This window comes from Chrysemys picta, chromosome 6 (assembly GCF_011386835.1).
Source record: "Chrysemys picta bellii isolate R12L10 chromosome 6, ASM1138683v2, whole genome shotgun sequence".
Taxonomy (NCBI): Eukaryota; Metazoa; Chordata; order Testudines; family Emydidae; genus Chrysemys; species Chrysemys picta.
This window is the reverse complement of record NC_088796.1, coordinates 98841457-98867227: the sequence shown is the minus strand read 5'-3', so window position 1 is coordinate 98867227 and position 25771 is coordinate 98841457. Positions and strand designations below refer to the sequence as shown.

The 25771-nt window shown below is 41.7% G+C and overlaps 1 protein-coding gene across 11 annotated transcripts in view; it reads right to left on the bottom strand.

The window, feature by feature from the left end:
• VPS13A (vacuolar protein sorting 13 homolog A) overlaps positions 1-25771 on the bottom strand; it is a 293421-nt gene that overhangs the window by 39647 nt on the left and 228003 nt on the right. For all 11 annotated transcript variants that reach the window (XR_010588882.1, XR_010588883.1, XM_042850566.2 and 8 more), the window contains 3 exons: positions 19044-19113; positions 15916-16021; positions 6659-6772 (listed from right to left, as the gene is read on the bottom strand). Coding sequence is in view for 9 of the 11 variants with exons in the window: in XM_042850566.2 (XP_042706500.2) it covers positions 6659-6772; positions 15916-16021; positions 19044-19113 (290 nt within the window). In the remaining 2 variants the exon portion in view is untranslated. The remainder of the gene's footprint in view (positions 1-6658; positions 6773-15915; positions 16022-19043; positions 19114-25771) is intronic.

Below are 25771 nucleotides of genomic sequence, written 5' to 3'. Positions count from 1 at the left end.
GACAGGACATGACTACCATCAATCATTTATTTACCACTGGCAGCCCAAATGGCAAGACAAGAAATTGGGAGTGCTGTTGCCTAGGACAAATTTGAGATGCTTCAGGTGCTTAGACAGTAACGCATTGTACATGCAGTTATCTGCAAAGGTTCAAAAACATACATATATATAGTCACCTTCCTCTACAAAGGGCATGAAGGTACCCAGGCTGATCATCTTAACTTTTATTTTTTAAATAAACAAAATTCAGATATTAATTCATTTCCCTGAGATCCTGAGTGAGGTGGAGACCTTCTGTTTTTTTTAGGAAGTGCCTGGAATAAAACCTCTTCCCTATTTTGATTCGTGGCATGAACTCAAAGGTTCCCTTTCTAAGAAGGGATTGGAAATTTCTTCTGAATATGCTGATATTGAAGATCCTAAGAAAATTCTTGGGCGAGTAGTGTGTGTACATATATGGAGGGCAGGGTTTATTTAGCACCATCTGGAAGTGCTTCTAAAACCTGAATGCTCAAAAATCTCACACCTGAGCGGGATTGGGTGGGCAAAAGGCACCAAGTCTGCCTCTAATTGGGAGAAAGTGGCAGCCACTGAAGGAGGCAGGCAGGTTGGCCAGGTTTAGAAACCCTTCAAAAACCCTTATGTTTTTACTGCTTATGGAAATGGGGCGTCAGTCCCTTTGGCCTCTGGTGCTGGCGAGTCCAGGATCCTACGGATTGGGAGTACTGAACTATTTCCTTGAAGCCAATTGTGAACAAGTAGGCTGACTTATGAAGAGATTTTCCTTCCCCCTACTTTCCAAAAAGATTCTCTTTGGTGTTTGGTATGTCCTTGAGATTCCCCTGGACCTCCTAGTGGGAGCTGGATGCAGAGGCAGTTGTCTTTGCCACCGTATCACCTACATAAATGTTTGTCAAACCTATGCTTGTCTTGGAGAGGCTCCCATGTGTTGATCTCTGACCTGATCTTGGAACGTCAATAGTGTTGGGTAATATATAATCTGCTAAACAGGCTTACAGAAATAATAGTGGAAGTTACTGAAGCTGTATCAGCAAGTAGAACCAAAATATTTGTATTAAAAATAGGCTTGGCTAGAGGTCTTAAGCTTTAAGTGTTAAGGGTTTAGAGTGAGGCCTAGCAGAAGTTGGCAGTTGGCATAAATCAGCATGAGTATTATGCACTTGATCAAAGTTTATAAAATAATACATGTTTGATCTAAGATTATAAAATTTAGCAATATGTATCATGTGATAATTTAGAAATGCATTGTATGAAAAACAGGTAAACCACAAACATATTTTAGGGGTTTTTTGCAACAAGAGCTAGCCGCACCGATGTACTGAAACTATTGGGAAAGAGACTGATGCAAAGCGTTGGGTTAACTTTCGGAAATGTAATGTACTGTTAACCCGAATACCACATACGGACAACCAGGACCCTAAAATTAGTCTCTCAAATATGAATAGGAACTGAGATTGTAATCAGGTATGATCCCAGACGTATGTGAGTGGAATGGAAAACGATATATAGAAGCTTGTCACAAACCAATCCCTAGATCCACTCAGATGACGACATGGGGCAACCAGGTAGGAAGCCTGGCCCAGTGCCTTGCTCTTAGGGTGAGCTTCCCTAGTTGTTTCATCCATCATCTTTTTTCCATAAGGTTGTAAGTATGCACAATTCAGGAAACCACCATAGTTATGTATATTGATTTTTCTATTATTTCTATTATATTTGTGTGTATTAATTAAAGCTCATAAAATTTGAGTGTATTTTATCACTCTCATCTACTTAACTCTAATTAGCTACCTGAATAAACTGTTACTTGTGACAGGTGCACTTCGCACTCTAAATTAATCCCAGGCTACACATGCATGATTGACACATTATGGCGTTAGAGACACAGGTGGGTGAGGTAATATCTTTTATTGAACCAATTTCTATTGGTGAAAGAGACCAGCTTTTGAGCTTACATAAAGTTCTTCTAGAGCACTTGAGCGGTTCTCAACCAGAGGTACACATACCCCTGGGGGTACACAGAGGTCTTCCAGGGGTACATCAACTCAACTAGATATTTGCCTAATTTTTACAACAGACTACATAAAAAGCCCCAGTGAAGTCAGTACAAACTAAAATTTCATACGACTCGTTTATATTGCTGTATACAATGAAATGTAAGTACAATAATTATATTCCAATTGATTTTATAATTATATGGTAAAAATAAGAAAATAAGCAATTTTTCAGTAATAGTGTGCTGTGACACTTTTGTGTTTTTATGTCTGATTTTGTGAGCAAGTAGTTCTTAAGTGAGGTAAAACATGGGGTATGCAAGACAAATCAGACTCCTGAAAGGAGTAGTCTGGAAAGGTTGCCACTGTCTACTGGATAAGAGAACTGACTCAACTGTACCCAAGAAAGTCAATTCCATGCTTGGGAGTCATTGAGCAGCCATGCTCTCAGACTGAGGGAGGAGGGATTGGGAAGGATGAGTGTCCCTGAGTTATATGTCAAGAGGTCCTTCATGATAGGAAGTCTGAGAAGTGTCACTTCTGAAAGATGAATAAAGGTTTCAGTACCTCACCTGTCTTGGCCAAACAGATGCTATGAGGATAGCTCTTGCTCTTTCTCAGCGCAGCTTGAGAAGGGTCTTGAGGATTAGTGGTATAGGTGGGTAAGCATAAAGAAGGGAATGGGGCCACGATGTTATCAGAGAATCCCCAAGAGAGCTGGGCCATAATCTCCCTTGGAGCAGAACAGACAACATTTTGTGTTGTTCACAGTGGCAAAGATGTCAACTTGTGGTATGTCCCAGGTCTGGCAGATGCTGCAGAAGACAGAGTCTTTGAGCTTCCACCTTGCCAAAAGTGTCTGCTAAAGGAGCCTTTAATTGTATTCTGGAGGCATGGTAAATAGACTGCTGATATTTCGATCTGATGGGAGATGCACCAATTCCACAACCCTAGCAACTCCGCGCATGACGACTGGAACAATGCACATAATGCCCTGGCGGTAGATGTAATACATTGCTGCCCTGTTGTCCGGCCTTACTCTGATTGAGTGACCTCGTATGGCTTGAAGGAAGCGTTAGCAAGCATATCATACTGCTCTTACTTCCAGGATATTGATATGGAGGGCCAATTCCCGTCCCAACCATTTGCATTGTGCTGTGTCTCCCTGTAGGTGAACTCCCATCCTAATAGAGATGCATCTGTTGTGAAGGTCTTTGAAGGTGCTGGCTGTAAGAATGTGGGTTTTTCCACCAAGTAAGAGAGTCCAACACTTCCCCAGGCATGGTGACATATCTGGAGGGGCTGTGTCTGGAGGATACACTACTCTTATCTATGTCTGAAGGCATCTGAGGTGCATCCTCACATGGGAAGTCACCTACTTGGAGGCCGACATGTCACACCGAGATCAGGTAGGACAGGATGGAGAATCTCTCCTTGGGTGGGTAGACTCTTGCTGTTGTGGAGTCTAGAGAAGTTCCTATAAAGTCTACTTTTTGTACTGGAGTGAGCATGGATTTCTTGTGGTTGATACAAAGGCCCAAAGATTGGAATAGTGTCAATTTCCCTGGACTTTGCTGAATGGACCTCTTGAGGCATTCAGCCTCTGAGAACCCAGTTGTCCAAGTATGAGAATATTGATATTTCCCACCGGCAGATCTGAGCTGCTATCACTGTTTGCCAACTCCCTTGGGCCTGTGGGGAATCTGAAGGACAGAACTCAATATGGATAGCAATCTGCCCCTATTACAAAGCATAGAAAGCACTTGTGGGAGGAAGGGATGGCTACATGAAAGTAGGCATCCTGTAGATTGAGGGCAATGAACCAGTCTTCTGGATCTAAGGATGGGTTTATGGTAGCTATGTCACCATTCTGAAGTACTGTGCTAGGACACAGTTCAAATTCCTGAGGTCTCCACCCTTTGTCTTTCTTGGGAACAAGGAAGTAATTGGATTAGAACAATGAATCTCTGGTGGGACTTGCTTCCAAAAGGAGGAGGGAATGAACTTCTTATTTTAGGAGTTCCCCATGAGAAGGGTCCCTGAAGTGGGATGGTGTGGGGTGAAAGGAGGGATGGAATGAAAGTGTACAGAGTAACTCACTTTGACTACCTCCAATATCCACTTGTCTGAGGTAAGAGATTCCCAGGCAGGTAAGTAGTGGGATAGTCAGTCTCCAAAAGGGGGGTAAGTGGCACAGCAACTGATTTGGTGAAGTGGGTTGTCTGATGCTCATGGTCCAGGAATCAAAAGTGCCTCTTCCAGGGAGGGGCTGATTGAGCAGAAGTAGGGGTGGGTGGCCCCTGTTTTTGTGGTTTGGGCTTTCAATGGAAGGGCTCCTGAGGCTTAGGGAAAGTGTACTGATGGTACTGGAATAGTCTCCATCTTTGAGAAGTTTGGGACCTATCACAGCATCTTTTTGTTGCAGGCATATAAATCCCCAGTGACTGCAACGTTGTACTCGGTGTAGAGCGGAGTCCGTGTGCCCACTGAAGAGCTTAGGCCCTTTAAACGGAAGGTAATCAAAGGTGGTTTGTACATCTTTTGGAAGACCAGAGGAGTGGAGCCAGGATGCTCTTCTCATGACCACGGATGTACGCTAGTGGGATTTGAAGAGAGTCTGCTTGCCACTTTATGAGGTCCTCGAAGGTTTTGAAATCATCAGTATGGGAGGGTGGTGATGGCTTTACTGCCTCATCTGGCGATAAAGACGACTTTATAGAGGGAGGCAAAATCTCCTCAGTCTAAAACTCTCACTCTTCCTGTTCATCATCTGGTACTGGACAAGTGTGCAGTATGAGGTGTGCAGTACCAGAGGACTATCTGCAAGAGTCAATGGCTGGTACACTACCAGTGAATGCCAGTGCTTTTTCTTAGGTACCTGATAGAACTGGTTGCTGCAGTGAACCCATAGGTCCCAGTAACCCCACTGGGGAGGGGGAATAAGGGAAAGGACAATCATAGTCATTGTGCTGTGATGTTTGATAGGCTTCCTAGGTTCCTCTTAATGAAAGGGACTCAGAAGAGTAGGGTAGTACAGTATTTGGATTGGTCTCGGTACAGAGATCTCTGAATCTGATGAAACCTTCCCTGGGTTTTATGGGGTGATCCACTGCTCTTCTTCATTTCTTTGCTTGGAGAGGTAAGTTTCCTCTTCTTTAGAGATCTTTCTCCAGGGCCATAGACAAGGGAGCAACAGGGACCGAGTCAGCCTGAGACATTAGATCTGCCATTGAAACCCAGATAAAACTTGCATTAAAAAGGCTGTGGGAGTCCCGCAAACAGGGAAGGCAACTGGAGTTCCATCACTGTGGGGAAATGACCTGTGGCAGGTCCTGTGGCTTAAATCCTGGGGTATGGAGCATAACAAGCTGTGGTCCAGCATAAATGACAGGTCCAAGAAGAGGAGAGGAGAGAAAAGCGCCCTTCCCAGAAGTACAACAGTGCTAAATAAAATAAAAGGAGTAAAGAAATGAAAAGAGAGAGAAATTATAATAAATGAAATAAATAAGAAAATAAGATGAAAAAGTCAAAGGTGAAATGTGGGGAGCTGAATACAGTGGACAGCAGAATGCTCTGTCTCAAGCTATTGCGGTTCAGAAGGAACTGAGAGGCAGAAAACTCATACCTCCTTTCATTTATTCCCCATGCAGGTATTTGTAAATTACAGTGAGGTCAGCACTAACCTTCTCTTTGATAAGCTAAATAGATTGAGCTCCTTGAATCTTTCACTGAATCTAAACACTATAATGTTTTCTAATGCTTTAATCATTCTTGTGGCTCTTCTCTGAATCATCTCTAATTTTTCAATAACCTTCTTGAATTGTAGACATCAGGACTGGCCAAACAATTTAGAGGTAGAGACTGGCATGGTACAAAACTAGCAAGTAAAAAGTTGTATGAACTAGATCCATACACAGCAGACTGCAGCAAGCAATTCCTTCTCTAACCATGGTGACGAAAGAACTGGTTTGAAACATCCGTCATTGCAACTGAATACCTAAGGATATAGTGACTGAAAGGACCAGGAAGGATCATAACTGGTACTCTACCATCCACTACTGTTGCCCCATAGAGTCTAACACCTCAGACCTAAAGGAATTCTGCAAGTGTTATGCTAAGTAGTGCTAGCCCAAGTATTGAGAATCCTGTGTGCATGGGTTCTTAAGAGAAAGATTTCTTTCCCCAGCCTTCAATGTGTCTGGCTACATAAACTTTACATTGCAAGTCTGAAATGCACCAGATTTTGGGAAGCAAGAGAAAAACCTGCCAGACACATTTAATCTCACAAAATCCTTAGAAGATAGAGGGAACTGTAGGTTGGGACAGGCTGTTATTTGTTAACAAAAGTTGTGATACAGACAATCCTATGAAAAAGAAAATATCAAGAATTGTAAAGGATGACAGTAGTGGTGTTTGTTAGAAATGAACCTTTTGATATGCTGAACTGTCCACACAGCATCGGGGGAAACCCTCCTTATACATATTGGTAGAAATGTTAAGTTCACTTCCTTCAGCATTGTTCTCTAGCTGCTACCCCTCTTCCCACTCTGGTTTCTCTGTTCTCAGAATCTGGCATGAAAAGGAAATTTCCCCCTTTCTTTACTAAAAAACACAGGAATTTTAATACTTTTCTGTAATCTACATACCTTGATTGGAGAGATATGAAAATATTCATACAAGCTGATTTGTGATGTATCTGTTGATGACATACTCATCAATTCTTTTTGGACAGATTCTATATCCTTTTTGAAAAGTTCAACCTGTAAAAGTATTTTGAACAATTAGTTTTAGAATTACAATACTTGTTAAAGCATTAAACTCCACAATGCAAACAGTTTTCAGGGAGATGTAATAAACTAATTGCCAGAAACACTATGATCTACATTCTGCTGAAAATACTTCAAAACAGAATTTCTGCTGTATTATTTGGTGCAATAACCTACAAGCAAATTCCTAAAGATTTATCTCCATGTAAAATCTTATTTTAAAGTTCAAATAATAATTAAATACAGAGCCTGGGTCAAATAAATAAAAAAGGTTATTCTATAATTGATACAAATCTTTAAAAACCTCTTCTAGAATTCATATTTATCTTGCCAGAAGATACACCAAATGAAGTGAGAGATATAGATGCAGAGCTGTAGACAAGTGGATGGATAAAGAGAGATTATTTACCTGTACAGCAGAGGTTCTCAAAGTGGGGGTCGGGACCCCTCGGGGGTTGCGAGGTTATTACATGGGGGGGTCGCGAATTGTAAGCCTCCATCCCAAACCCTGCTTTGCATCCAGCATTTATAATGATGTTAAATATATAAAAAAGTGTTTTTAATTTATAAGGTGAGTTGCACTCAGAGGTTTGCTATGTGAAAGGGCTCACCAGTACCAGGGCCGGCTCCAGCGGTGGCGACAAAAAAAAAGAAAAAGCCACTATCGCGATCGGCGGCAGCTCCACTGCGCCGCTTTCTTCTTCGGTGGCAATTCAGTGGCTGGTCCTTCCCTCCGAGAGGGACTGAGCGACCCGCCGCTGAATTGCCGTCGAAGAGCCCGACGTGCCGCCCCTTCCCCTTGGCTGCCCCAAGCACCTGCTTGCTGAGCTGGTGCCTGGAGCCAGCCCTGACCAGTACAAAAGTTTGAGAACTACTGCTGTACAGTAACTGGAGATGTGCAGTTGCTGTTTGTATTACTCTTGGTACGCATACGCTCCATGGAAGATTTTTGTTAGCAGTGTTAGTTCAGTCCGCACGTGCCCTAACTATCCTTGTGCTCCCTACTGAAGGTACGAACAGTGGTGAAGAACCAACTGCCACTCCAGTTCTGTCTCTACCTCAAATCTCATATAGTGTATGAGGAATCCAAAGCAGAGCTCGTCCCAGTTTGTATTTCACTCTAGTTGACTCTCAAGCAGTACTCTAACCACAGTGGTGGGTGCACCAAATCCTATCTATGAGAGAGTGAAGAACAGCCTTACCAAGAGGCATCTGACAAAGATACCTCCACTAAAGTACAGCCTTGCAAAGGTACACAGAGCTACATGTAGCAATTTACAGATGTCTTTTAAGGGCTGTATTTTCGGCTATCAACACTATAAAATCTGCAAACCTGAGATGGTTTAGCCGCTCGCCATTGATATTAATCCCACCTTCCAAGTCTGCTCGTCGAAAAACCGATTCAAGACAGGCTGTGAATAATTTTGGTGAAACTGTATCTCCTTGTTTCACACCTTTCTCGATGGGGATTTGGAGGGGAGTATCAAACAGCGATATGTCTGTGCTGCAGCCAGAGTTTGCTTCCTTTAGTAATGTGATATATTTTGCACTGATGCCCTGTTCTGAAAGAGCTTCAAGAATGGCGTTAGTCTCTATGCTGTCAAACGCCTTCTCGTAGTCCACGAAGGCAATGCACAAAGGGAGCTTATATTCCCTTGAATGCTCTAGTAGTTGGTTTAGAGTGAAGCGGTGGTCTATTGTGTTATAATTCCTTCGAAAGCCGGCCTGCTCTCTAGGTTGCTGTTCATCCAGGTTTCGTGACAGTCAATTTGTTATTATTTTAGTGAACAATTGCTAGATATGCGAAAGTCGGCAGATCGGGCGATAGTTCTTTAGATTTTCTCGATTGCCTTTCTTATGCAGCAAGATGGTACTGAACACGAAAAGTAGTCAAGTCAGATTAAAAATGAATCGGTCAAAAACGAAATACACGAGATCAGATGTTCAGCCAAAAACCCAAATAACTCTTGGAGGAGAGCAGATCCATGAGGTTGATAAATGGGTTTATCTGGGCCAGGAAGTCAACATGCGTCACAATCAGAAAGGCGAACTGTCGTGCAGAAAAAAAGCTGGATGGTGAGCATTCAATGACATCAAGGACATCCTCCAAGGAAAGATCAGCAAAACAACACTTAAGAATCTTTTCAACTTGACCGTGCTTCCAGCGATGTTATATGGCAGTGAAACATGGTCACTGACAAAGACTGAAGAACATCAACTGTCCGTCACACAGAGGGCGATGGAACAAACATTTTTGGGCATTTCGCTCCACGATCACATCCCCAACGAAATAATTAGGCACCAGTCTGGAGTGTGAGACGTTGTTGAAAGCAGGCTCAGCAAAATGCGGTGGGGGGACATGTGGCCCGACTCAGTGACAACAGATGGACCGCAGCTATATCTGAGTGGTATCCACGATAACAGAAACGGGCACGCAGTAGGCCTCCAAAGAGGTGGGATGATTTCCTAACAAGGAGATATGGACAAGCATGGCGAAGGATGGCCAGAGCGAGAGAAGATTGGAAGATGTGTTGTGATCGGCTCAGTCTACGCAGTCTTTTAAGGAAACATTTTTCAGAGGGGCCACTGAAGTTGCCTAGGCCCTGGTCAAATAAGCCTTAATATTGATTGGGGGAGCTAATTCATAGAATAGTGTAATGCATCCTGAAATTCACTGACAATATTTGAGAGATACTAGGGTACCCTTTATTCTTTCTGCAAATGAAATGAACAATCTTGGAGATGACTGGAACAGCTTCAGTCTCTTCAGGTAGGAGGCTAGTACCTGTCTAACATTTAAAGTATGTTATCTAACCTCATTGTTAGAGTGAGGTTTAGGATAAAAACTAACAAGTGTATGACTTGTCTGATATGCAACTCAGACACAATCTTGGGAACAAATTTTGGGTGTGGTGGGAGAGAGAGAGACCCCCTAACTCTCCCATCCTTCTGGCTGATGTTATGACTACAATAAAAGGAGGTCTTCATGGACAGGTGTAGAAAGGAGCATAAAGCCAAAGGTTCAAGGGATTATCCTACAAGACCTCTCAAAACGACATTAAGGTTCATATCTGAGCAGGTCTGACTATGACTGGAAATACTTCACTAAACCTCTCAGGAATCTAGATGTCGTAGGATGGGAAAATACATGGGGGTTGGGGAATATAAGGCACTCATGTCCACTAGATATGCCCTTAGAGAGCTAAGTGAGACCTGAGATCTTCAGAGAAAGAATGTAATCCAAAATATGAAGTAATTGGGACAACATTCCGCTGATCACACCAGTCAACAAATCTTTTACACTCCGCAGAGTGTTTTTCTTTTAGAATCTTTTCTACTGTTGCTCAAGAAGGTTGGTACATCTGAACAACAAATTTTTTTCTAGTTCTGAGAACTATCAAAGAACCAAGCAGTGAAAGCAGAGAAAGAGCTGGTTTTGGATGGTGAATCATTCCCTCATTGTAAGTCAACAGGTCTAACCTTTAAAGATAATCAGATTGGAGGACAAGTGGATAAATGAAGCAGCTCTGGAATAAGTCTGTGGTTGGTCTGCTGCACCGCCTGAATACACTGTGGAGTACTACTGGGCCTAGCTGCCACTCATAATCATGTGGGAATTTGTGAATGAGGCTGTCCACTATTGAGTTGTGTGTGCTCGGGAGGTAGGCTGCTGACAGTGTGACATTGTAGGAAGATACATCAGTTCCATAGTCTCATCTCCACCTAGAGGGAGGGTGATCGGGCTCCCACTTGTCAATATATATAGTACATGCAGGCTACGTTGTCTGTTAGGACTCTAGTGTGTGATCCTTTGATTAGCAAGAGGAAACAGGTGCAGGCATTCCTGACTTAGGTTGAGGAGGATGATGTGAAGGGATATCTCCTTGGGTTACCATTTGCCTCGTGTCATAAGGCTATTTAGATGCACATCCCCCCCCTACGAGGGATGTGTCGGTGGTGAGAAGCAATGATGAGGTGATCTGTGAGAGGGGGATCCCTTTGCAAATGTTGGTTGGGTCTTTCCATTAATCTAAGGTGATTTTGACCCTGCTGGGTAGTGACAAGGGTTTGTCTAGCCTGTCCCTGTTTGGTCTGTAAGCCAAGCTGAACCACATCTGGAGGCACTGCATGTGAAGCCTGGCATGTGGTATTACTACTGTGCCCACTGCCATGTGCCCCAAGAGTTGTACGCAGTGTCTGGCTGATACTTGTGGGCTGTTTTGAACAGTCTCGATGAGTGTGGCCAAAGAGAGGAATCTTTGTTGAGGTAGGAGAGCTCTGGCCTGCAAAGAGTTGAGGTTGGTGCTTATGAATTCCAAGCGTAGCTCTGCAGTGTCGGTTTATTTCTGGGAGTTGATCTGTAGGTCCAGTCCTGCAAACAAGCGGATTGCAGCTTTGGTGACTTGGTGAGACTCTTGTAGAGACCGGGCTCTGAGGAGGCAATCATCCAGATAAGGGTAAATCAAGATCACTTGGGAGTGTGAATGGGCGTCCACTACTGAGAAAACCTTGGAAAATACTTTCAGGGCCGATGAATAGTCCAAAGGAGAGCATCCTGTTCTGGTAGTGGTCTTGTCTTAGAGTAAATCTGAGAAATTGTCCGAGAGTCGATAGGATTTAAATATGAAAATAGGCATCCTGAAGGTTGAGGGTTGAAAACCAGTCTCCCTGGTCATCTGCTGGAATGATCATTGCTAAAGTGACCATCTTGAATTTTTGAGCCTCAACAAACTTGTTGAGAGCACGGAGGTCAAGTATGGGTCTCCACCCTCCCTTTCTCTTGAGTATTAGGAAATAATGAGAGTAGAACCCTTTGCCTTGTAGATGTTGAGATAGTGGTTTCTAAGGCTCCTAATTGGAAAAGACGATCAATCTTGTCGCAGTAAATTCTTGTGAGAAGGGTCCCTGAAGAGGGACAGGGAAGGGTGTTGTGGAGAGGATAGGGAGGTAAAATAGAGATCCATTGTGAATGATCTCTAGGATTTTATGCATTCCCAGGTGCTGCGGAATGCTGCTACCCAATGGCCAAATGGGTGGATAGCAGTGATCTGTTGTAGCAGTTGGGGGGTGGGGGGGAGTAGTCTTTTGGCACCTCAATCAACATGTCAAAATTGGTGCTTGGACGTGGATGGTGGGACAAGGATGATTGTGGGCCAGATGGTTTACGGCTCTAAAACTTAGTTTTCTTCCTCTGTGGCTCGTAGTAGCATTGAGCTGGTATTGTGAGGTGAGTGGCTTTATGCGAGGTCTGTGGACTCAAATTTTCTCTTCTGTCCTGGCATGCAGATGCCCAGAAAATGGAGAGTGGCCCAAGAATCTTTCAGGGTGTGAAAAGAGGCATCAGTCTTTTTCGCTAAGAGCTTAGTGCCCTCAAAGGGAAGATCTTCAATGGTTGGCTGTACCTCTTTTGGGAAGCCTAACAGATGGAGCCAAGACACATGCCACATCACCACCACCATGGAAATGGACCTACCCACAGTGTCAACTGTGTCCAGGGCAGATTGTAGTGTTTTCTTTGGAACTAGCTGTCCCTCCCGAATGATGACCTTAAATTGGTCTCAATGCGACTCAGGCAGCTATTCAATACAATTGTTCAGTTTCAAATAACTTATATAGTCGTATTTCACCGTGAGGGCTTGGTAATTGGCAATTCGAAACTGAAGCGTGGTCGAGGAGTACACTTTTCTTCCAAGAAGGTCCAAACACTTCCAGTCCCTGTCTTAGGGAGTGGACCTCAACTGATATTGACAGCCGTGGAAGTTAACGGCATCCACCACGAGGAATTCAGTCTCCTTTGCTGGGACATAATATTTTTTTATCCACCCACTTGTAGATAGGTGCCACCAACGCTGGGGTCTGCCAGATGGTTCTTGCTGCATCTAGAGCAGCCTCGTTAGTAGGTAGGGTGATTTTTGAGGAAGAGCCGAGTGGAGTATGTCAAGGAGACAACGGTGGGTGTCTTTGACCTCTTCTATTGGTATACGGAGAGTGACCGCCACTCATATTGCTAGGTCCTGGAAGAGGCAAAAATCACCCACTAGAGATGGCAGGGAAGCCTTAATGACCTCATCCGATGAGGAGGAAATGGTCCTTGGGGTCACTTCTTCCTCAATGTCATCCTCCTGTTCCTCCACAATTTCTTCCAAAGGTTCTGAAACTCGGGACGCTGTGGCTGAAAGGGTGCTCTCAACTGGGGCTTGAGAAGGCATGGTGGCGATTTGCAGCCCAAGGATCCCATAATGGCCACTGGGGTGGTGGCACACAGGTCAGTGGTGGTGGTGCCCATGGATGACCATACCAAGATGGTGGTGGTGGGGCATCAGAGAATATTCTCAAGGGCTCTGCTGGTATTGGGCACCGTAAGGAGCCTCTGAAGAGTACTGAGATGCCATCCCTCAGGTTCACTGTCAGAGCCTTCACTGAAGAGCGTGGGAGCATGGAACAGCAGTGGGGAAGACTCCTGTGCTGAGCGAGGACTCGATGCAGCAGTCCCGGCACCAAGAAGAGAAGACCCTGGTACATCTGTTATGTGGGGGTCCCTGAAGTGTTGGAATTCCAGTGGTGTCGACTGACTCAGTGCCATTGGCGATACCAGGGGAGATGGGGATCTTGCCTGTACCAGTCATTCTGGTGCCGGGTGAGGCGTCGAGGGTTGTACCTATGTCGGATCGAATACTGGAACCCTCTTAGAGGAGTGCTTAATTTTGTCTTTGTCCATTGGTGCAGTTGATTCAGTGTCCGTGCTCATTGCATCCATTGGGTTGTCAACTGTGCCTGCCGCTGAGGACTTCTGTGAGCCATGGGTACCGGACTGAGAAGGTCTGGGAGCCGGCTGTCTCGAGGATACCAAGCGTGCTGGAGAATGTTTATGGCTATCTCAGAATTCATTGTGAGGACTTCCCGCTCTCTTTTTTGATGATTTGTGTGAAGTATCAGTGTTTCTTCAACCCACAGCCTTTTGATATTGAGGGCTGTGGGGAAGACGCACATCTGCCAGGTGACTCGTGCTGCAGATCCAGAGAGGGTCAGAGAGCTGCCTTCATGAAGATAATCTTCTGCCTGAGCTCTCTATCTTTACTAGATCAGGGCTTGAGTTGCTGGCAAAGATCACACTTTTGTTGAATGTGGCCTTTCCCAGGGCAGCAAATGCACTGGGAGTGCTTGTCTTGCCCAGAGCCGGGCAAACCCCATTGAGGAAAGGAGCAGGAAAAGAAACTAAAGTCTTTATTTATTGATTTTTAAAGGGAAAAAAACTACAACTAAGAACTAGGAGGCTAACTATAGAAATGTAAATCAAAAGTAATGGTCCTAATGGACTATGAATGGCTCCATCTCTAGCCAGGGGCGGTTGAGAAAGGAACTGAGGGGTGTTAGCTCGCCCGCGCTGACTAGACTCATGGCACAGCATGAGGAGAGGTAGCACATGTGTGAGCCTAAAGGACACTGCTACCAAAGTTCTCCAATCAGCAGCACAGGGACTCAAGCACACCGAGAGTGGAGCAACCATAGGGACACTACTCAAAGCAACAGAATTCTTCAGGTCAAGAGCTAGAAACCAATCACTCTGATCTAGCATCAGTATTATGAAGGCCAGTGTAACCACTGTGAATATTCAACTGTGAATGAAGGCACTGAACATTCTGAGATCTAGGATGAGCCTCCATTCTGCCCTTTTTTGGGGGGGATATGAGGAAATATATGAAATAAAAAACGTACGCTCTGTGCTAAGGAGGAACAGGTTCTATTGCCCCTGGCTAAATGAGAGAATCCACCTTTTAAATTAGAAACCTCTCATGAGATGCGGTCCCTGAAAAGGGACAGGGAAGATGGGTATGGCATGAAACTCGATGGTATAACCTGTTGAAATAATTTCCAACACCCATTTGTCTGATATACTAATATTCCATGCTCTCCAAAACTAGAAAAGACTATGTCCAAAGGCAGTAGAGAAAGAAGAGATCACTAGACCTAAAGTAATATTTGGTCTGTAGCTATTATGAATCCGGTCCAAAGGGATGCTTGTTGGTTGACGTCAATTGTGATGAAAAAGTAGAAGCAGCCAGGTGGTCTTTTCTTCTACATTTTTTGACATTTCCTGAGAAGTTCTGAAGGCTATTGATGGTGAAAGGTAGGTGAAGTTGTCCTTAATGTCTGGTAAGGTTGACACTTTCTATGTTTTCTTTTTGTTGCAGCAAAAGTCCCTAGAGAACATACTACTTACTGCCTCTTCCACTTCCCTGCTGTGTGACTTTGGGTAGTCACTTGACCTCTCTTTGTCTTAAGATGAGGATGAGCTCTGTTTCTTTCTTTCTCTGTTAAGCTCTTTGAGATCAAAACATGTACAGTCGTATATAGGATCCAAGTGTAACTGTAATATTTGCTGAAATGGTTACAACTCCAGTATATCAGTTCCCCCAAACCATTCACTTACTCTCTCAACCCAAATTCTTACAATTTCCTTTCATTTGTGCAGCGCCACTATCTCTCATCCCCAAACACACAATGCACTCTTACAACTGCAGCAGACCTGCACATTGTCCTTCACTCTATAACACTCCACAATCACTTGTCTTCCCTTCTCCTTCCTCATACTCACACATACTCAATCCAGTGGCACCTCACTTAGACGTTGGAATCCTCTTCCCACATGCCAGGATCTTTTTTCCTTCCTCTCCAGGGGAGGAGAGGGGAAAGCTTGTTGTGGGTGAATCTGTTCCCCTACTTTCCTCTCTGAGGGCCTTGCTTCTCCTAGTCCTCCAGGAAGGATGACTCTTGTCCCTCTTTTCCTGACCTTGCCCACAGTGCAAAGGATCAGCCTGCCACTAGGAAGAGGGAGCTGGATGCTGGCTCCTGCACAACGTCTGTCTCATTTTTTATTCTGAGGCCTGGGCTCTTTCTCTGTATGTTATGCCAAAGTATGGAGAAAGGAGAAGCAGAAAACCTGCTCTCTACATGGGACAGTAAGTAGCTACTAAAAACTGTACCTCAACAGCAATCCTGTGAACCTTGCTCAATCTGTGCCATGGACATCGTTGTCAGCTGTTACTGCCTACAGCAGCAGAAGCCCAAGTTGTATACACCTGTGTAATATTTTACAAATTAAAAATACATTTTCTTTTTATGAAAAAGATTTCTACCTCTTGGTCTTTGGGCACCTCAGCCTGTGTAAATAGTTCAGCCAATGCATATAGGAATCCAAGATCTAATTTGAGATCCATTTCCTGAATCAGCACCTTAAAGTACCTGAATATGACAGTAAAAAATAACTATTAAACAGCAGCAATTTATTGTTTGTAAAAGCAAAGCTTCAAATTATGAAGCAGAATGAATTATGAAATAACACACAAGGTATTAAAACTACCTATTTATGAACTATAGATACAAAATAATTCCTCAAAAATCCACTGCCACTGGTCAAAGAAAATTTGGAGGTGCTACCAGTGAACATCCAAAAAACCCCTACCTCATTATCCACCTACATATCCCTCCTCAAAATTCTCCTTTGCCATGAATACTATTAAAAATTTGACAACAGTTAGGCTGCTAGTGTGTAGAGACCACTCACTGCTTATCATACTGACCAGTACCCTTAATAAGAAAAGCCAAAGAGGAGTTTGAAGAACGGCTAGCCAAAAACTCCAAAGGTAATAACAAAATGTTTTTTAAGTACATCAGAAGCAGGAAGCCTGCTAAACAACCAGTGGGGCCCCTTGATGATCGAGATACAAAAGGAGCGCTTAAAGACGATGAAGTCATTGCGGAGAAACTAAATGGATTCTTTGCTTCAGTCTTCATGGCTGAGGATGTTAGGGAAATTCCCAAACCTGAGCTGGCTTTTGTAGGTGACAAATCTGAGGAACTGTCACGGATTGAAGTGTCAAGAGAGGAGGTTTTGGAATTAATTAATAAACTTAACATTAACAAGTCACCGGGACCAGATGGCATTCACCCAAGAGTTCTGAAAGAACTCAAATGTGAAGTTGCGGAACTGTTAACTAAGGTTTGTAACCTGTCCTTTAAATCGGCTTCTGTACCCAATGACTGGAAGTTAGCTAATGTAACGCCAATATTTAAAAAGGGCTCTAGAGGTGATCCCAGCAATTACAGACCGGTAAGTCTAACGTCTGCACCGGGCAAATTAGTCGAAACAATAGTTAAGAATAAAATTGTCCGACACATAGAAAAACAAACTGTTGAGCAATAGTCAACATAGTTTCTGTAAAGGGAAATCGTGTCTTACTAATCTATAAGAATTCTTTGAAGGGGTCAACAAACATGTGGACAAGGGGGATCCAGTGGACATAGTCCCTCACCAAAGGCTCTTATGTAAATTAAGCTGCCATGGGATAAAAGGGAAGGTCCTTTCATGGATTGAGAACTGGTTAAAAGACAAGGAACAAAGGGTAGGAATAAATGGTAAATTCTCATAATGGAGAGGGGTAACTAGTGGTGTTCCCCAAGGGTCAGTCCTCGGACCGATCCTATTCAACTTATTCATAAATGATCTGGAGAAAGGGGTAAACAGTGAGGTGTCAAAGTTTGCAGATGATACTAAACTGCTAAAGATAGTTAAGTCTAAAGCAGACTGTCAAGAACTTCAAAAAGATCTCACAAAACTAACTGATTGGGCAACAAAATGGCAAATGAAATTTAATGTGGATAAATGTAAAGTAATGCACATTGGAAAAAATAACTCCAACTATACATACAATATGATGGGGGCTAATTTAGCTACAACAAGTCAGGAAAAAGATCTTGGAGTCATCGTGGATAGTTCTCTGAAAATGTCCACGCAGTGTGCAGATGCGGTCAAAAGAGCAAACAGGATGTTAGGAATCATTAAAAAGGGGATAGAGAATAAGACTGAGAATATATTATTGCCCTTATATAAATTGATGGTACGCCCTCATCTCGAATACTGCGTACAGATGTGGTCTCATCTCAAAAAAGATATACTGGCACTAGAAAAGGTTCAGAAAAGGGCAACTAAAATGATTAAGGGTTTGGAACAGGTCCCATATGAGGAGAGATTAAAGAGGCTAAGACTCTTCAGCATGGAAAAGAGGAGACTAAGAGGGGATATGACAGAGATATATAAAATCATGAGTGATGTGGAGAAAGTGGATAAGGAAAAGTTATTTACTTATTCCCATAATACAAGAACTAGGGGTCATCAAATGAAATTAATAGGCAGCAGGTTTAAAACAAATACAAGGAAGTTCTTCTTCACGCAGCGCACAATCAACTTGTGGAACTCCATACCTTAGAAGGTTGTGAACGCTAGGACTGTAACAGAGTTTAAAAGAGAACTGGATAAATTCATGGTGGTTAAGTCCATTAATGGCTATTAGCCAGGACGGGTAAGGAATGGTGTCCCTAGCCTCTGTCTGTCAGAGGATGGAGATGGATGGCAGGAGAGAGATCACTTGATCATTGCCTGTTAGGTTCACTCCCTCTGGGGCACCTGGCATTGGCCACTGTTGGTAGACAGGATACTGGGCTAGATGGACCTTTGGTCTGACCCGGTACGGCCTTTCTTATGTTTACTTGTACTCCCCCATCGGTCTTATATCTATCAGTGGTCTCTCTTGTCTTATACATTAGACTGCAAGGCCCTTGGGGCAGAGATCATCTCTTTCTTCTGTGTTTGTACAGCATCTAGCACAATGAGGTCCTGATCTCTGACCAGGGTTCCAAGGTGCTATGGCAATATGAATAACAACAACAGAAGTATAACATATGAACTCCACATTTGCTATAACCAGAAATAATTTCACTATATCGCACCTTTTAACTTGAACTTAAACAAATGCTCTCTCTCTATATATATATATGACATTGTTAACAAATGCTTGCTCTAATGCAGAACTGTAAGTGCTCACACAGGTAACTAACAGGTCAAGTAAGGCTGAGTTCCACATTCCATTTTTTCCCCAACTGCTATCTTTCTGAAACTAATTTCTTTTGGGTTGAAATTTACCTTGCTTTGTCTCAGTCTACAAGTGAAGTTTATTTCCAAAAGTGTGAGCAAAATCAGTTTAGCTGTTTTTCATTGCGAGTACATAAAACTACACATCTTCCTATATGTTACAATCAGAAATGTATTGCTGATGTGACTCCAAAATTTTTTGGAAAATAGTACATAACAGTAGCTGGACCAAAGGAGTTTTCTATTCATTGAAAGAGTACCTCTGCTAGAAGAAAAGATAGTGGTTTTGGAAAGTTTAAACATTCCACCATAATGGAATATGTAAAATATACTTACTTAATACGTGATATCTGAGAATGCCCTGCAGTCCGCATGACAATACTCACATCAATAAATGGCTTTGGTGCTATAAAGAGGTAAAACCAAGAAGTCAGTATAGGTTTTATAAGAAATATATATGAACTAAATATAAAAATGCCATTTATGATCCTGATTATCTGCAGTGTTTAAATACCATAAAATAGAATATATTGGAAGGAATGGGCACTCATGTGATTCAAATGAAGGAGAAGTAAGAAGAGCAGGCAGGAGGGAAGAGAAGGAAATGGAACATCTAAAAACTCTACTCCAGCCTAGCACCTTTTAGAAACAGCATTTTCACTTGATAGCAAATGAATGCTTTGGAGGATATTTTAGCTGTATATAATATAGCTAACGCTATAATTTAATCTTTTATTCATATATTATAAGGTCAGAAGGGGCCATTGTGATAATCTAGTTTAACTTCCCATATAACAAAGACTTCCCTGAATTAATTCTTGTTTGAACTAGAGCTTATCTTTACAAAACATCCAATCTTGATTTTGAAATTGCCAGTAATAGAGAATCCACCACAGCCTTTGGTAAATTATTCCAATGGTTAATTACCATCATTTTAGCTATACATAGTAAAAGGTGTGTTATCCAGCACTTTACCAACCAGAAAACTCTGTAAACTGGCATTTCTGATCTTCAGTGAAAGTCCGGTTTATAGTACGATTGGCATGGGGCCGATAGGCACCCTACCAGGCTCTGCGTGGCTCCCCAGAAGCGACGACATGTCCTCCTGCTGCTCCTAGGTGGAGGAATGGCCACAAAGGGTTCGGAGTGCGGGATCTGGGAACGAGTTTGCATGTGGGAGGGGGTTTGGGGCAGGAGGTTGGGTTGCGGGAGGGAGTACGGGGTGCCGGATCTGGGTGGTGCTCACTTGGACGCCTCCCCACAAGTGGCCACATGTCCTTGCGTCTCCTAGGTGGAGGTATAGCTAGGCAGCTCTGCGCACTGCCCCCACCTCACCCAAAGCACTGGCTCTGCAGCTCCCATTGCCCGGGAACCATGGCCCATGGGAGCTGTGGAGGCAGTGCCTGCATCCCGCACCCCAACCCCCCTGCCCCAAGCCCCCTCCTGCACCCAAACTCCCTCCTAGATCCTGCCCCCCAACCCCCTCCTGCACCCAAAATCCTTCCCTCCCTCTTAGTTAAGCGGAATTTTGAAGTTATCGGCATCCCCCATTCCTCCCCAATATGTTGAATAACAAAGCTTTAATTGTACAACATCAGTATCGAAAGGGTTAATCTGGACCTTCAAGTTATTTATAGCTCTACTCATAAAATTAATGCAAAAAGAAATATAGCCTCTAAATAACCTATTTCCAACACTCAGGTTAAGGCAGTTAGCTTAAAGTTTTAAGACAACCAGTAAAAAAATTTCAGGATAAAAATATCTATCTTCATAGCAGCTTCTCAATAACAAGACTGTTAGAATTTGAATGAGATGCATTATTACAATTAGGGCTGTCAAGCGATTAAAAAAATTAATCGCAATTAATTGTGCTGTTAAACAATAATAGAATACCATTTATTTAAATATTTTGGATGTTTTCTACATTTTCAAATATATTGATTTAAATTACAACACAGAACACAAAGTGTACAGTGCTCCCTTTTTATTTTTATTACAAATATTTGCACTGTAAAAAAACAAAGAAACAGTATTTTTCAATTCACCTAATACAAGTACTGTAGTGCAATCTCTATCATGAAAGTTGAACTTTCAAATGTAGAATTACGTACAAAAAAATAACTGCATTCAAAAATAAAACAATATAAAACTTTAGAACCTACAAGTCCACTCAGTCCTACTTTAGCCAATTGCTCAGACAAAGAAGTTTGGTTACAATTTACAGGAGATAATACTGCCCGCTTCTTGTTTACAATGTCAGCTGAAAGTGAGAACAGGCGTTTGTATGGCACTATTGTAGCTGGTGTCGCAAGATATTTATGTGCCAGATGTGCTAAAGATTCAAATGTCCCTTCATGCTTCAGACGATGTGTCCATGCTGATGATGGGTTCTGCTCGATAACGATCCAAAGCAGAGCGAACCGATGCATGTTCATTTTCCTCATCGGAGTCAGATGCCACCAGCAGAAGGTTGATTTTCTTTTTTGGTGGTTTGGGTTCTATAGTTTCCACATCTGAGCGTTGCTCTTTTAAGACTTCTGAAAACATGCTCCACAACTCGTCTCTCTCAGATTTTGGACGGCACTTCAGATTCTTAAACCTTGGATCGAGTCCTGTAACTATTTTTAGAAATCTCACATTGGTACCTTCTTTGCATTTTGTCAAATCTGCTGTGAAAGTGTTCTTAAAACGAACATGTATTGGGTCATCATCCGAGCCAGCTATAACATTAAATATATGTCAGAATGTGGGTAAAACAGACCAGGAGACATACAATTATCCCCCAGGGAGTTCAGTCACAAATTTAATTAACGCATTTTTTTAACAAGCACCGTCAGCGGGGAAGCATGTCCTCTGGAATGGTGGCCGAAGCATGAAGGGGCATATGAATGTTTAGCATATCCGGCACGTAAATACCTTGCAATGCCGGCTACAAAAGTGCCATGTGAACGCCTGTTCTCACTTTCAAGTGACATTGTAAACAAGAAGCGGGCAGCATTATCTCCTGTCAACTGTAACCAAACTTGACTGGCTGAATTGGTAGGACTGAGTGGACTTGTAGGTTCTAAAGTTTTACATCATTTTGTTTTTGAATGCAGTTATGTAACAGAACAAAAATCTACATTTGTAAGTTAATATTTTTCAATTCTCCTCAAAAGTGTATTTCTTTTGTTTATCATTTCTACAGTGCAAATATTTGTAATAAAAATAATAAAGTGAGCATTGTACATTTTGTATTCTGTGTTGTACTAGAAATCAATATTTGAAAATATGGAAAAACATCCAAAATATTTAATAAATTTCAATTGGTATTCTATTGTTTAACAGTGCAATTAATTCTTTTAATCACAATTAATTTTTTAGTTAATCGCATGAATTAACTGCAATTAATCGACAGCCCTAATTACAATCTGATCATATCTGTTTCGCTTTTGCTTATTTAAGTGTACTTTCAACCCATATATTTTGTTTTTAATACTTCAGTAATGAAAAACAATTATTATTAATGGTTGACTCATTTTTATGACCAAGCATAAAAAATTATGTTCAACAAAAGCCTCTTGTGTTTTGTTGCATACATATCCACAAAACGGCCAATATTTTAAGGGGCATGGGAAATGAGCTCTCTAACTTCCGCAGATAATCTCTGCAGTAGTCAACGTTTACAGCAGTGGCTCTCAACCTTTCCAGAATATTGTACCCCTTTCAAGAATCTGATTTGTCTTGTGTTCCTCAAGTTCTACCTCACTTAAAAACTACTTGCTTACAAAATCAGACATAAAAATACAAAAGTTGTCACAGCACACTATTATTGAAAAACTGCTTATTTTACCATACAATTATAAAACATTATACATAAATTTCAGTATAAACAAGTCATTGTCTTATGAAATTTTAGTTTGTACTGACTTTGATAGGGCTTTTCACGTAGCCTGTTGTAATACTAGGCACAAAGCTAGAGGAGTTGATGTACCCCTGGTTGAGAACCATAGGTCTACAGCATTGCCCTGTCAAATATGCACTGTAGATGCCTGAACCACAACTATCCAATTTCCAAGGCTACTGATCTAAGCCTTGCACAAGCAATACATTCACTCAAATTAAAAACAAAACTCCAGTAATGGAGTATACCTTTCATCACACAAATATTAGAGGCAACACCAGCTCATGTCTGGAGCTAAGACGTGCCCATTCAGACTAAAAACACTGTTTGGTGATATAAATGCAAGAGCAGTCCAGTGACTTCAGCTTTATTGATCAACATTCAAAGCTACTAAGTATCAACAAATAGCTAGGGTAGAATGACTTAAATCAAAGCTATATAAATCACTGATTTTAATTATAGTTTAAATCAGCAAGCAGGAAACCTTGATTTAAATAATTGATTTTTATCATGTTTTGCATTTTGCTTTTCACTTATTTTCATAAAGAAAGGCTTATTCTCATTCGTTAATAAACTAAACTAAATATACACTTTACACTAACTTTGGTGTTTCTTTTTGCTAGCCAGGAGGATATACCATATCTATACACTTATTTAAAGCAACTACAGTTCTTAACTTATATTTACTGAAATTTGTATTTTTTGTATGTTGCAAAATGGTGAACAATGCATTTCTAGTTTACTAGATTAATTTTTTTTACTTGTGATTTGTGTCAAGCTCTATTTGGATGGACATTCAAACACAATTAAATTTGAACAAAAACAGCAACTTTTTTTTTTAAAGTACCTTAAAAGTGCTGGATACATTTAAAAAAGTTTACCACAATAAGTTTTGCATTAAATATTAGCTGATTCATTAAACAAAGGAAGTGTTAGCTGTAGTTCGTGAATTGAACTGATTGTTTTTAGTCACTATGTCCTTCAAGATTTTAGAATTAGTAGAACTAACCTTCTCACACCTAGTTTTTATTCATAGATAAAAAAAGCAGGAAAGTTTGTTTTGAATAAACTATACTCACTGCACTGACCTAGTTGAATAAACAAATGAAGAAAATATTATTTATAAACTTACAGAAGAGGCTTCTGATGTCAAAAGCTGGTTTAGCATTTCAACAAACTCTGGTTCCAGGTTTTAGCCATGGACTTCCAGCAGTTCAGTGGTTTAACTTTTTTTAAAGGTTGGCAGCAAATGTGCTGTTTAATATTTCTTTGCATTAATTTTAATGATTTTAACAGATTCTAATAAGTTTAGGCATTAACTTCAGTTGTCAATTTCAAATATAATTTTAAATTGTTTGCTTTTAAAAATAAACCTGTATTTAATTTAAAAACAATTTAACCTTTTAAATTAAAAAAAAAAATCACTGATTTTTATTCACCCCTGCAAATAGTCCATTCCTTTCTTAATTTTCCTGAACTTCTCTTTCTCCTCTCCCAGCCCTTTTTCAGACAGGGATCACCCCCTTCCCATCACACATACTTTTTATGTTAAAAACACAGCACCCACTCTTGGCCTCTTCCTTCAACCTCCATCCCACCCCAAATGGCAAAGCAGGGGGAAAAGGACGACACCAAGCACAGTATTTCATTTGTAAGAAACGTATGCAAGACAGGTGATCGAGAGCTATGCCTTAAATGTTTCCAGTCCACAAACTGGCTCAGAGTATACCAGAAGAGAAGATTTCAAGTCCAATATCCAGCACTAAGCCCCACCCTACAGCTCAGGCCACCAGAAGAGGTCTTCTAAAGCTGTAGGAACACTCCAGCAACCAATTATTAGCATTAAGATAACTTGATATTAATTAATCTTAAGATAATACATCTATGTCTCCCTTTCAAGAAAAATTTCTATTTGTATTCTGAGAGACAACGTGGGTGAGGTAATATTGAACCAACTTCTGTTGGTAAAAGAGACAAGCTTTGTGTAACCTCAAAAAGCTTGTCTCTTTCATCAATAGAAGTTGGTCCAATAAAAATAATTACTTCACCTACCTCATCTCTCTCTAACATCCAGGGACCAGCATGGCTGCAACAACCTGCAAACCATTTATATGCTCATTTTCCAGGCTATTAGGGTAGGTTTAATGAGGAGAGCAGCTGCTAACAATGAAAATTATAAACTAGGAAATTTCTCATTCAATTATATAGCTTTTCTCCTCATCCATCAGTAATGGGAAGTAATGAACAGTGAATCACAAAAGCATGCCAACTGGTGCAGGATTTAAAATCCAGCCTGCAGCCACTATGCTGCACCAAGGCCATGGCAATTTGGATAGAATGAGATGAACTGGATACAACTGGTGTATATACTCCACATGCTTGAGCTATTAGTTTTGAGTATTATTTTTATTACCATAGTGCTTGGGGGCCCTAGTCATAGACCAGGAATGCCCATTTATGCCACAACCTTCCAAAGCAATGCTAAGGGTCAGAACAAAATGATGGGAGAACCATTTCCCAGGAATTTCGGAAAGAGGAATTCATCTTGAGCAGACACATTTCTGGAGCTACAAAAATAACCTTATTCCTATGGCAACAGAAATATGGGTCTTGTACAGATAGGGAAACTAATTCCAAAACCTAACTTTTGATATAATGAATTACTTTTTGAAGGTAATGTCATACTAATTAATCTTGGCATCTAATGATACTCAAATGGACAGCCCAAAGTGCCTACCTACAGAATGCCATGAGGGCTGGTACCACATTTCTAGGATGCTTGTTTATACGAATCCAATCAAATCATTCTGAAGAAACTCTTAAGTAGCTGAAATCACCAGAACTTTGTGATTATTATTATATTAGCATTGTAGCATCTAGAGGTTGGGGCCTCAATGGCCTCGGTACTGTACAAAGAGGCAGTCCCTTCCCCCAAAGTGCTTTGTTTTCCCTGACAGTAGCAATATAATTGGACCAGATTAATTAATCAGATTTCCTGGTTGAGTTCTATCTGCATACTAAAAATGTATAAGAGACTAAGGGCTTGTCTATACTTACCGCGCTGGTTCGGCGGCAGGCAATCGAACTTCTGGGTTCGATTTATCGCGTCTTGTCTGGACGCGATAAATCGAACTCAGAAGTGCTCCCCGTCGACTCCGGTAATCCTGCTCGCCGCGAGGAG